This window comes from Ochlerotatus camptorhynchus, unplaced genomic scaffold (assembly GCF_037179485.1).
Source record: "Ochlerotatus camptorhynchus isolate MF236.1 unplaced genomic scaffold, CSIRO-AGI_Acam_v1.1 ptg000240l, whole genome shotgun sequence".
Classification (NCBI taxonomy): Eukaryota; Metazoa; Arthropoda; class Insecta; order Diptera; family Culicidae; genus Ochlerotatus; species Ochlerotatus camptorhynchus.
The window spans coordinates 998,122-1,011,830 of NW_027040730.1; the positions used below are offsets into that span (position 1 = coordinate 998,122).

At 36.5% G+C, this 13,709-nt stretch overlaps 1 protein-coding gene across 3 annotated transcripts in view; it reads right to left on the minus strand.

The window, feature by feature from the left end:
• Positions 1-4,142: 4,142 nt before the first annotated feature.
• The window catches only part of LOC135704438 (uncharacterized), a 175,008-nt gene continuing 165,441 nt past the window's right edge, over positions 4,143-13,709 (minus strand). For all 3 annotated transcript variants that reach the window (XM_065225902.1, XM_065225901.1, XM_065225903.1), the window contains 5 exons: positions 13,401-13,453; positions 6,979-7,048; positions 6,432-6,920; positions 5,707-6,165; positions 4,143-5,640 (listed from right to left, as the gene is read on the minus strand). In XM_065225902.1, the coding sequence (XP_065081974.1) occupies positions 5,554-5,640; positions 5,707-6,165; positions 6,432-6,920; positions 6,979-7,048; positions 13,401-13,453 (1,158 nt within the window). In that variant the 3' untranslated portion in view covers positions 4,143-5,553. The remainder of the gene's footprint in view (positions 5,641-5,706; positions 6,166-6,431; positions 6,921-6,978; positions 7,049-13,400; positions 13,454-13,709) is intronic.

The window sequence follows — 13,709 nt, forward strand, 5'->3', positions numbered from 1 at the left end:
TTTGGAATCGGTGGATTTAACGGAAAACGTATCAAAACCATCATACGACACATCAAATTACTACAGAATTCAAAAATAAGATCAATGCAAGTCGTGTTAAGTGTTCCAGACCACATTGGACACACTTGGACATGTTCCGGGTACCCCGGGGAAGTTGCTTGAATATGAATTTAATTAAAACCAATTAAATCACATTAAAATACGATGATAAGGTGATTGGTAGCCCCACCAAATAGACTACACCCGGATATATTCCGGGTACCCCCAGGCAGTGGCGTAGCGTCACTGGATGACACGGGGGTGGGGAGCCTGGGTACTGATAATGACAATAAAATAAATAAACTTGAATAAGTAAGAAGGGTCTGATCACACCATAGGTGGATAAATTCGGGTTTTTTTTTGTTAATTTTAGAAAAATTTAAATTTAAGTTTCGAGTGTGTAAAAATGATTAGATGTACGTTTGCGAAATTAGTGAGTAACTGTCATATTCTGAAAATATTGTAAAACCTGTTTATTTTTTCACGGTTGATTTCATGTTTTCACACTTTGACTTGACCCAGCACCACACCACATGAACAAACATATTGTCAATTCGCAAATGTATTGTCAACATTATTGATGGTGTAAGAGCAAAATGAAAATATTGACGCAGAAACAGAAAAAGTTTCAATATTTCCCCAAATTGTTCCCATCTGTTTGACTACAGTAGTAGATGGACCCTGTTCCTGAGCAACTTTTGAATTAAACTGAACTGAAAACTATGAATTCTACATCGGTTTAAAAACATAGTAAGAAGCGGCTCTGTATTGAAGACTCCACTAAAATATTGTTGAAAATATTAACATGGCAAAATTGATGGAAATATTAGTGAAGTGCACTAAAGAAGGGTCCAATGCAGAAACTCATGAGAGACCCGAACGAATGTATTTTTGTTATACAATGGACGTGAGGATGTCATACAACAGACGCATTTTCTACGCAAAAATCTAAAGCACGACAAAATTTTGCGAACAGTATGGTGGTATGAAGCAACAGTAAATCAAAAGTCATTTTTGAGTCCATTTTAATCCCCAGATCAGTCACATTGGTACAGGAAATTCGGTAAAAATGAACATGGCGAGAAAATTTACACTTGCTGCAAAATTTATTTTTAGAAAAAATAGCACTACATTTTTTAACACAATCAAGCTATTTAACTTAGTCCATGTTGAAAGGCTGGAAATCTATTGACTCTTCATTTGATTTGTACAAAGAATCCCGTCACCACGACGCGACTTTTCTAATTTCACTAGTGACAAAAGTCAGTTGGACTTTTAGAATAACCCTCATTATGTATGTGGAAAATTTGTGTATTTCTGAATTACAAAGAATTTCTTCAAAATGTTCTCATGAATTTCCTAAGAACCATCCTAGAATTTCTTCAGAGCATTTTTCAGATTTCCATTTTATTATTAATTCGTACATCACACTTGAATACCTTAAAATTCTGAGCAGATGTATTTTAAAATTTTCCTGAAAATGCCCATAGATATATTTAATTCCCTCTGAAATTCTCCTCGGAATTGCCTGAAATCTTTTTCTAAAAATTCTCTTGAAATCATCTTTAAGATTGCTCCAAAAGTCTCTTCAGAATTCGATTCATTTTTAATTTTCTTCAAAATTCTTATCAGATTTCTCCTGGAATCCCTTTGAAATTGTCCATGAAACTCTGCTCAAAATTCTATTAGGGTTATCTCCACTATTCACTTGAAATTCGCAACAATTCAATGGTTTAGAAATAGTTATGACGTGAGAATTTGATATGGAAGGTTGGGGCTGCACAATTCGTTTTGTTGTAAGAAGTGCAAATGGTGAGTAGGGATAAGAGGGGAATAGTGATACCGTGCGCATCCTATAGTGATACCGTGCACCAGCTTGGACTTCCGGCCGTTCGGAACAAATATATTGGTGGTAGGATCAATATCATAATGATATTGAACCTATTACCAGTTGATTTGTTTCATGCAGCTAGAGATCCAGGGCCAAACTGCGGGATGCTCACTTAGCCCCTCCTCCCCCTAGATACAAAGGAGATTAAAGGGTCATTTACGTAAGCAATTTTTTTTTCAAACCCCCTCTTCCCCATTGTATTACATACTAGTATTTAACAAAACCCATCATCCCCCTTTGCAAGATTTTTCATCGAATATCGAAATATTCATGCATACGTAAGATATTTCTGAGACCTCCTCCCTCTCACATACGAAAACGTGGCCCCTTAATGATGATTCTTAAGGGTTCCTGCAGAAAGGTGCGATAAACAGCAGATGATTTTTCGTAGATTGATCGAGAATCTTTTGATTGAAATTTAGATGTCATATCCCTCCCTCCAGGGTGGAGGGTCCTCCTGCAGAAAGGTGCGATAAACAGCAGATGATTTTTCGTAGATTGATCGAGAATCTTTTGATTGAAATTTAGATGTCATATCCCTCCCTCCAGGGTGGAGGGTCCCTCCTTCTCTTTCGAAAGGGAAGTGGCACAGTTAAAATTCGTACATTTTAAGAACTACATTCAATTTTTGAAAGAAACACGTGAGATGCCATTCATTCTTCATTTACATGTTGCTACTATGTTCATTCCAGAAAGCACCGAATCTTCGAAATCACCTGCCCTGCTTTTATGTTCTCTGATCTGAAATCTATCTATCATGATGTTTTCCACACATCCTCAAGGGTAAAACAGGCATTTTCAGGGATTTCATTTTCCTACGCATCACTAGTTTTTTGTCCCTGGGATCATTTATAAAATGTATTACAAATTCATTGTTACGCGTAGCTCTACCAAGTAACCCATCTCTCTCCCTCAACAAAGTGTAACAAAACACTTGTCTACACTCCCCCTCTCTTCTTATTACGTTACGTAATTTGAGATAGACACTTTCTAATAACGCAAGATTCAAGTAAAGAAGTAAAATCTTAACAACTCTTTTAATAAAAATGTATATATAATAATAAAAAGCTCTAAGCCCGTAAGTCCTACAATGATATTTATTTTTTTTTCACAGAAATGATCTTTAATTCTCATTTTTCATTATGTTCTTCAATCATCCCATTTTTTAGGCTAACCTGCTCTTCAAAAATTGACATTGAAAATAAGGAAATACAATTTTTGATGATTCTTTGCAAAAGTATACATCACTCGAAAAAGGATACGAACCGTAGGACTAGGAGGACAATCCAAACAGCTTGAGGCGAAATGAATATGCAATATTTCCAATCATGAGGTTGGAGTTCTGTTCATCAGAGATGATGATAGTCGATGAATTAACCAAACCGTTGGGAACCACCAAATTGCGACAGATGTTGCAGCATACTGGACTCATTAAATGACTTCATGTGGTGGAACAAAGCAGCTTCTCTGTTATCGTAAAACAAATTATAAGTTCTTATATGAAGATTGACTATATCAACTGATAGACGCTCTAGTGTAAACGGATTATAAAAAAAAACTAAGGAAAGTTTTCATTCAGGTTCCATGGGCATTATTATGAGAATCCAAACAACATACTTTTTAAAACAATTTTGCTGAAATCTCAGCCTGCAAACATACATTTGGATATGATCTAGGTAAAAATAAATACCGAGCTAATCGGCAGTGCCGGTTTTTCCGAGCTAGTTTGACTGTGCATTATGCTCATTTTCAAACAAAACAAAACGGGGGCGACCCCGGCGTAGTGGTTAACATCCATACCTCTCACGCCAAAGTCTTGAGTTCAAATCTCACCCCGGACAAGTCACGAATGACCCAAGAGTGTTAAAGTGACTATAAAAAAAAAAAAAAAAAAATCAAACAAAACGGGTATTCAATACAATTTTTTGGCGTGACTGGTAGCTCACCCAGTATGCGTGAGCGAGCTACCAGTTACGCAAAACCGACGATCAAATGCATTGTTTACAAAAGCTGATAGGTCCCTTCGAAAAAGTATCCGAGAGTTGACTATTTAATTTACCTGGTGGGATGATGGACGGCGAAAAATCCAACTAAATTAATAGTTATCGAAAACAATAAATCTTGATTTGTTGTCTTCGTAATTATTCAAACGTGGTTCAGGTATTTGTTCTTCAATGGAATTTCTTTCTAGAGTTGACTTCATACAAACATATTCTAGAATTTTATCGAGTTATCATTATTCATACAATCTTCGTATAAACATTTGGTTATTGTTAGTTATCATAAATAGGTTTTTCAAGAGAAAAAATGTATATTTAGTACATTTGTATAATTAAAACAACGAATAAGTTACACCTGTCCTTGTATGCCGTGAAACTTTATGAGAACCATTTTAATATTTTGGCTTTCTTATAAATACAAATATACAAACATATGCTCGTCAGTTTCAAAGATACATAATGATTTATGATACATGATTCATATGAACAGATTTATTACAAAATTGTACATTTTGAGCATTTGAAGATGAACAGTTGTTCGTTTTCAAATAGCTTGCCATTCAAACGAAAAACAAAACATTGGGACATGATTGAAATGATTAAAACTTCAAGGCCTGAATTCATTTTAAATTTGTTATGTTGGATATGGAATTAAACTCGATTTTCGAACATTGCTACCTTTTGCTACTATTACATGTTTCGTAACAGACCATTTGTACTTTTCTATTCTACCTTTCCATACGCAAACTACTGACAGATTGTTCTTTACCGTACCAAGCAATGCAAAGTTTAATCAAGGGACAAATGTAGTTGACAAAGAGTTCGGTCTTTTATCACGTTACGCAAAAAAGTGATTTTTCTCACGCATTATACACTTTACTTATATTTAAAAAAAATATAAGGCGTGCCACGCATTTCGTAATATTTAACCGGGCCCAAATTGAAGAATAAACAGAACCATATAACAATTTGCCACTTGCATCTATGCGTCTCAATAATTGATTGTTTCCCAATAGAATATGCATACTAGTCAGACTAGCCAATTAGAAAAAAAACCTTGGTTAAATAAAATGAAACATTACTCGATTGCATTTATCACTCAATTTGAGTATCTACTGACTTTCACGTCTAAAAAGATCGAAAATGTGTATTGTCTGTAACAACTTTTCCATATCATCTACCTTCAGAAACACCGCCATAACATTAGTATATTCAAGTTCATGCACAAGTTCAGCGAAGGTCACAACCATACTCCTCGTTTATATAACGCGCAATACGTTTGCGTTACATCGCGTAACGCAAGGCAGCAGCTTTTCTGTGGCTTTTGGTTCGATTATTTGCCTTTTTCTTATTGTCCAGCAATTTGATTGATGTTCTACACATTGTCCCTAACTTGAGGATATGAGTTACAGTTAATTCAATGAAATTGGCAGTGATCGTGTGCAATATGCTTCTATTCATACTGTTCTGATTATTTGTTAAACGTACTATCACAATTTAATGCCTAAAGCTAAACAGTTCGCGTCATTGCTGTAACGAATAATAGTTTCCAAATTCCTGATCGCTGTCAGACCTTTTAAGTTTCTGTATAAAACATGTTTAGTCTACGAGATACAGAGATGGCTAGCTAGCGCAATGTCTCCGTACGGGCACAGGTGGTGGAGATTTCAAACGGTCCTTTGAATTGATTGGAACAGGGATGTGCGTTTCCTGAAAGTTAATATCGAATATTTAATGATAACATTTGTTGTTGAAGTAGAATAAGGTTGAACTTACATGATTATTCCTAGGGACCCGTCTCCATCCGTTGCTTCGACGCCAAGTGGGAGATGATGTTTGAGTACCATCTCTGAGAATTTTACTATTGTTTTGCTGCACATTGTGTTTATTATGACAAGTGATCAGTACGTCCTGAAGCAGATCTGTCGTTGCAGCCGGATGAATATTGGCAGGATGTCTTTGGGGCGAAGGTGGCGGTGAAGGAAGCGGAGGTTCATGTCTTTCCGTGATAACATCACTCGATTCACTGGAGGAACAACTATGAACTTGAGCTTGGCCAGCCTCGCTAGGAGTGGGGCTTGTCAGTCTTTCGTTTTCGTCGCTACTGCTGGCCGTAGTGTCCACCGGCGTAGGCGACTGTAGGCTTCGATTGCTTTCAGACTTTATACTTACAAGTCTATAGAAATCTCGTGTAAAATTTGTACATGCTACTTCTTCGTCTTCGGAATACACAATCTAAAAAACAAATTGAGCATGATTATTTTAGCACGTCAGAACTTACCCAGGAACTAACTAAAAGTGAAAAACACAAAAAACTGTCTCGCCTTGCCCAACTTTAAGCTACGAACAAACTTTCTCGACAAACTTTATCTGCTTGGTATCAAGTTATAGCGGCAGCCACCGTGCAGATGATAATCTCCAAAACAATAAATCCATTCTCACTTTCATTCTTATACAGGTGGCACAGGCTAGGCGAACAAATTAACTCTATTAAAACTTACTTGCTCTTGTAATAATGCAGATACGTCTTCCGTTTGCGTCTCGGCCGTAGTAAGAAAGCTTGAATTCCAGATCCATTCATGACTGTCCTCCTCCAAGGCTGTAGCCAGCTCTTCCTGTGACATGCTCCAGTCTTCCATTTCGGCGGTGCACGGTTCAGCCGATACAAGCCACTGTTCTGGTTCCTCGGGCAGCTCCTCCAGGTGGCCTTCTTGCGTGGGCTGAGGCTGCCCGGTACTCATAGTACAATAACCTTCATCGCGACTTTTTGCCGGACTAGCGGTGAGAGCCGCATTCTGAGCTTCCAGATCTCGTACGCGGTTCTTCAAAATAGACACTTCGTCTCTCAAACAGTCTTCCGCCACCAAGGCATCTACCACTTTTCGCATTATATCGTCTAGACAGGCTTCGTACTGTTTCACTCTTTGGTGTAGGGATTTGTTCTCGTTCTGAAGGATTAGTAAACTATTTTCTTGACGCTGGAAGCGAGCCTGTTAGAATAGAATTACCTTATGAACTGGATTGTGTTATGTGATAATTGACTATTACCTGTATCGTTTTGTGTTCTTTGCAGGATTGAAATGATTTTTTATCCTTTGTCTTGATTACTTTGTTCATTCTGAAATAGATACAATTAAAAGTATGGATCATTATTGGCTCACAAAAATGAAGAACTGGGTTCTTGATAAACTTCGTAAATAGTGTTTGGAGACTCCCCTGATTTTTTGGCGTAAACAGTTGAACATACCAAAAAATTATAAACCGTGAACAACCCTTTTACTGCCTTCGCAATGTATCCCTCAGATTACGACTATTTTATGATTATTAAGGATTTCTTTTCTGTATTGAAGTAACCCTTATGATTCTTAAAGTGTGGAATATTAAATTAGTTGAATAAAAAACGTTATTTGTATCCCGGACACGATGTAACTAATACGTCAATTTTTTGATAAATCTGGAAGAATCTAGAATAATTTTTGAATTTTTCACTAACATGCAGCAATATGAAACTCTTCGTGAATTTTCAAATGATAAATCATCATGCTTTCTGTTGTGTTAGTGCTGAAGAGAGAACTCTCACTACGATTGAACGAATAAGTATAGTGAGAGAAAAAAGGAATAAAATAGGCATTCGGTCTTGACTGCAAGAGGATCATAATAATTTTTTTTTTTTTACTTTGTTGAACTACCAACTAGCAAGAAGTGTTTCTACTGTATATATATCACGGTCAATCTTTAGTCCATGGTAGGACATATCACTTTCTAGTGCCCAGTATTGAAATAAAATAAATTGATAAAACGTTGAGATCGTTATCAGACGGATAGTAACTATCCGGATATCCGGATAGTGAAATTTCAAATTGATTCTCCCTTTAAGGGGTTACGCCTACCTGCAAACTTTCAAAAATTCGAATTTTTTTTTATTGTCCGAATCGAAAGTATATAAAGTCAAGAATATTTCCTCAAAAGATCAAGTTGATCCGATGAAAATTGTGAAAGTTATGCTACGTACAAAAATATTCACTTATAGTGGACTAAACCCAACTTGAAACTTTAAACGCGATTATCTCGGACTCATATTTTCAAAACCGGTGCCAAAAATTTCTCGAAATGTATACATTCGATTCGTCCGATTCGTTTTGATTTCTGTTCATTAGGGTAATTGATTCTGGTTGGACCTATCCAAAAACTGATGATGGTTGGACCTATTTTTTCAATCGCTTGTTTAGTCAATCTTCGCTAAGTTTTTATTTTCAAAGATCACTTTACTATCACAAAAAACTCTTTTTTTTTCAATTTGCTTGGGTGTTTATTGAAAAAACTTCAAAACAATTGAGATTCAATGTGTTTTCAAAACAGTTCACTTTCCTTGCATTAGCTCGTCATAATGCCGTACTTTCAAACATACAAAAAGGAATATTTTTTACATTTATTTTTATTTTCATGTAGTAAAATACTGCTTTAAGGTGTAAACAACAACTACGCCATTTATCCATTGGTTTCACTCAAATGTTTGAATAATTGACGAAATTCGAATAGATAAATATGATCATGGTTGGACCTACGCATGATGATGGTTGGACCTATGTGTTTCCTAAGACGGCCGCTAGGTGCGCTTTGGTTTGTCTACGTCCTTCATGCGCAGGTGATTTGAAATTCGATTTCGTTTTGGCCGAGTGATCAGTTTCTTCGATTGAAAAAATGGCTAAAGAAAAGAGTTATACGGTCGAAAATCTTCAAGAGGCTGTTTTTTTAGTAAGAAATAAATCACTTACCGCGTATCAGTCACAGAAAAGGTACAATATTCCGAAAACGACGCTGCACGCAAAAATTAAGGGAAGCCACGGCAAGAAATATGGAAGGGAAATAGTGTTGAGTGTTGATTTGGAGAACCAGCTAGCGGATTGGGTTTGTATGTGCGCTGCTTCTGGCAGTCCCAAGACGACTAATAAGATCTTGGAAGCTGCTAAAGACCTTGCGTCACTAGTTGGGCGTAAATTTAAAGGAGGAATTCCATCGTCAGGTTGGCTGAAAGGGTTACCACCGATTTCCGAACTACCACGAAAGCGCCGAAAGAATCTGTTAATATGAATTTACATTAAGCACTTCTCATACACCTTCTGTATGTGAATTAACTTGAAATAAAATGTTAACTCCTAGGAGAAAAAGGACTATAAAACCGGAATTCAGTTCTGATATCCTGTCATTTTAAGCCCCTAAATTCCCTGGGGGCACCCAGGACATGCCCGGAAGTGGCCAATGGGGTCCAAGGCACTCAATTTTGTTTTTGATCTTGTTATCGAATTTGGAAGTAATGTGAAGTGTCGCATGATAGGTTTTATTCCTGCCATGTCAAAATTAGGTCCATGTTCCATATACCCTGAAACTTGTTCCGGCCATATCTCCGGAACCAGTTGACCGATTCCAAAAATATTCGATAGCTTTCAATGGGACCACAATACCTATAGTTTGACGCTAAAAATTTTCCAAATCGGGTCAATGATTTCCGAGAAAATGAGCCACGATGAATAGCTAATGCGTGCAAAGTCAACTTTTTTAAAAACGAAGTTAAACTCAAATTTCTTGATTTTTTTTAAATAGCAAATTCATAAAAACTGTATAAAAAGAGTTTTTTCATTATACCAATAAGCTCTAAACAAAGTTTTTGAACAAATATGGGCTAAACTAGCATTTGCAAAAATAGGTCCAACCATCATCATTGTTTAGGTCCAACCAAGATCAGTATAGGTCCAACCAACATCATAATTCTTTGCTGAATAAAAACGTTTTATAAAATCATTTGTTCATAATATTTAACTTTTTATTTTATTATTAAAACTAGAAAGGTAGATCTTTCCCCTAATCACACATTTTTTTATAATTATATGTTGCATTCATTAAAAAAATACGACATGAATGTTGACGTCGTGTGAAACCGGCCTAAGGGGCTGTCCATAAACTACGTAGACAGTTTAGGGGGGGGGGGGTTGACAATTATCCACGGCCCATACAAATTTTAAATTTTTTGTATGGACAACTGTCTACGCAGGGGGAGGGGGGGGGGTCAAGAATCCCAAAAAACTGTCTACGTAGTTTATGAACAGGCCCTAAATAGGTCCAACCATCATCAATTACCCTACTATTTTGTGCAGTCCACGATCGTTCGGATTTCGTCTATCATTTAATTTCGATTTTTTACAGCCGATCAAAGACAAATTTTAAGGATCAAAAATCGGCACTTCAACTTTGCAAGGCCACCATTTTGTAAAAAATAAAAATAAAAAAAAACCGAACGATCAAGGACTAGTTTAACACATGCTTAACGATTTGGCATGTTTTTTTTTTATTTCAGATGATTACATCACAAACCGCAGTTGGCACCGCAAAAAGCGTTTTTTAGAACATCGTCCACGGGGAGCAGCCGTGCGGGGCACCAGGACCTCGTTTTTACAGCATCGACTGATAAATGTACCATTTAATGTGTGTTCAATAAACGGCAGAAAACCGATTTTCAATATGTTGCGTCGTTTTCGAGAAAAAAATCCAAACTTTCGCTTTTTTTCGGACTTGCAGGTAGGCGTAACCCCTTAACAGTTTTCTTTTTTACTGCCAAAGTCGCCTAGCACATCAGACCAGATCGGTTCACTCAATACATTAAATCAAGGTTAATGCATAGTTCAGGACACCTACATCCGAAAACCTCCCGGATGCATAGTTCAGGACACCTACATCCGAAAAACGCCGGAAAATAAAACCCTGGGACCCGGGAAATAGAACAACTAGTGGCTTAGGCACGTCCCCTTCTGGGACGGCGCAGAACCTCCCGGGGTTAAACAGTAAGGACTTTCAAATTTTATCTTCATGCGATAGGCCGAAGTGAATTCAATGGCGTTTCAATGCGTTAGGCCGAGTTTAGAATCCGTAGGCCGAGTTTGGAGTTAAGCAGCAGTTTTATGTTTTTAACTATATCTCAACAATCTGCTACTCTTTATCTAGCTTACCGTACGTACGGAAATGTAAATAAATTTAGAATTCTTCTGTTCAAGTTTGTAAAAAAACTCGCTCAAAAAATGGTGGGTTGTATTTAGTAGGTCCAAATAGAAAAAAAGGTAAAAATTTAATACAAGAAGGTTCAAAAAACGAAAATTGTTCACTCATATTTAAGAATTTTGTTTCATTTTAATATACTGGATATAACTTTTTTTATACATTCTTTAATTCCAAATAACCTTAAAATGCTGCCCTCCATTAATGTTTAATCATGTTTTTATTTCATGTCAAACTTAACGTCTCTTAACCAGACATTGGGATTTACCTTTCCTCTTATCACGGAAGCATCCGAGGCAAGAAAACTGTTTACATTTCCGTAACTTGTCTATTTGTTTAGCTTACACACCGCACCAGAAACCATTTTTCCTTAGTCTGTCTGCAGCTTCACGTTTCGGCAGTGCCACTGCTTACACTGCTGTCTGCTTGTCATGTGCCCATTTTTCCTAGCTTTGTGTTTGCTGTAGAGATTATTGTTCATCACAACGAAAAAACTGATGCTGTTCAAACAAAGGGTCCCGGAAGGGCTTTCCAGGATACGCATTTTGGCATCTGTGCATTTTGCGTATCGAATGCTGCTGACTGGGGTTAGGTACTTAAAACCAAATTTTCCAAAGCCAACAAGTAAATCTGCTACTACTTCAGGATCTTCCTGTGAAACGGGTGGTATTCTCCACCTCCTTGCTATATGTATAGGGGAAGTATGCTTGTTATGGAACTAGTGCTCCCATACGGCCATACGACGATCAAATTAATTTTACGTTTTTAAAAATGTTTCAACTTAGGCAAGCAGAACAGCATTGAGAATCCTTGAGTGTAATGAAAATTTTGATGATTTAGGCCGTATGACGATAACTGGTATACTTCCCCTATTTTACTCACATTTTGTCTCTATCCGAACGTTACATACGATTTTCTTGAAAGAATTTAGATTAGTTATCACGATGAAGAAAATAAACATAATATTTGAACAAATGCTGTTCGCTTGTGAGTGTGTTTGCACTGGGGATGCTATTTGCACAGAACACATATCGAACTTCTTGACAGGATTGCTAATGAGATAAACAATTTGTAACGAGCAGATTCGTTGCCTTGGGCAAGGTGTTTGGTTATTGTCAGTAAGCTGAAACGGCAATGAAGGATGATAGAATACTGTGCAGCTTGTGTATATTTTCATACGTCATCTTTTATCGTATGAGACCTACACAATCAATCAGTATTACATTGATGCCAAGAGGGTTGTGTTTGAAAATTTGTTATGTAGTAGCTTTCACCTCATCAATATTTTTAGCGAATTTTCATAGGGTCACGGATTGCCCGCTCTTTGAGGTTCTTAAAAACAAGCTATTCTAATGTTAAAAAATTTCACGACAAATCTATTGGTCATAGTTTCATCGACGGCAGATGACTGGAAGTGAGCTATTTTGCCAAATTTCACCAATATTTACCATGGATCAATGGGAAATTCTCGTACAATTTAGGGGAAATAGGGCAAAATAGATCACTTCCCGTCATCTTCCGATTGATGTGATTTTTAACATAAGAATTCTTAGATTTAAAGAACCTCTAACAGCGATAGAAATAAGTTCCATTTTTTGGCTCGATTTCGCCCAAAATGCACTGTTGAAGTTCCTTAAAAACCAGTTATTCTTATGAAGAAAAAAAAAAATCACAACAAATCGATTAATGGTAATTTCATCGAAAGCAGATGACCGGAGGTGACTTATTTTGCCCCATTCCCACAAAATCATACGATGATTTCCTTTGTTTCATGGTAAATATTGGAGAAATGGGGCAAAATAGACCACTTTTCGTCATCTACCATCAGTGAAATCACGACCAATTGATTTTTCTGGATTTTTTTTACAAAAAAACATAGCAAATATAAGGACCTCAATCAATGGAAAAAATAAGTTCAGTGTTTTGGCTCAATTTTACACACTGTGCACTGTGGTTGGCTTATAAAGCTCTCAATTATCAATTATGGAAGCGTAGCTATAACTCGTAAAACGCTCGCCACATAAGCTTGAACAGTCTAGAAGAACAAGAATGGAAAGTTTCTTGGAAATCAATGTTTTATGTATTGGCATTCTGTGTTTTTTTTTAATAAATCCCCCCAGAAGTGAGATGAATAATAAACTTTTGCCAATCGGTGCATCGATGTATGCAGCAAAATTATAGAAAACATTATTCTTACAAAAATTCTTGCTGAAGGCACAAACTACATACTATTTTCTTGTGGTGGCTAAAATTTTTGAAACATAGTTTGTCTCACATATGTTCAAAATGTTACAATTTTTGATGAGGAATAGAAAAAAAAATTAGTCTTGGGTGGCATATACCTCGATAGTACATTACCAGGGAGGTAGCTCCAAAATCATCTTAAGCTTGAGAAATTGTATAATGTTTATTTCAATACTTACATTTCCAAATGCTCTTTTATCTCCTTTTCAAGAGTTGGTGAATTACATTGGCTCTGAAATAAATAGAGAAAAATATATTAATATTTAAGCCCCAAACCATATAAACAAATCCTGATGAATACTGTAGACTATAGTGATAAACCTGAATGTAGAAAGAGATTTAAATGAATTGATAAATAGCAGATTTTTAGCGATGGGCCCAATATTCGATCCATAGGCCAACATTAGAGCCATTTCCCCTAGCAAAAATTTTCAGAAAATAACGGAACAAAACTACCATATATATCTAGATGAATATCACATTGACAA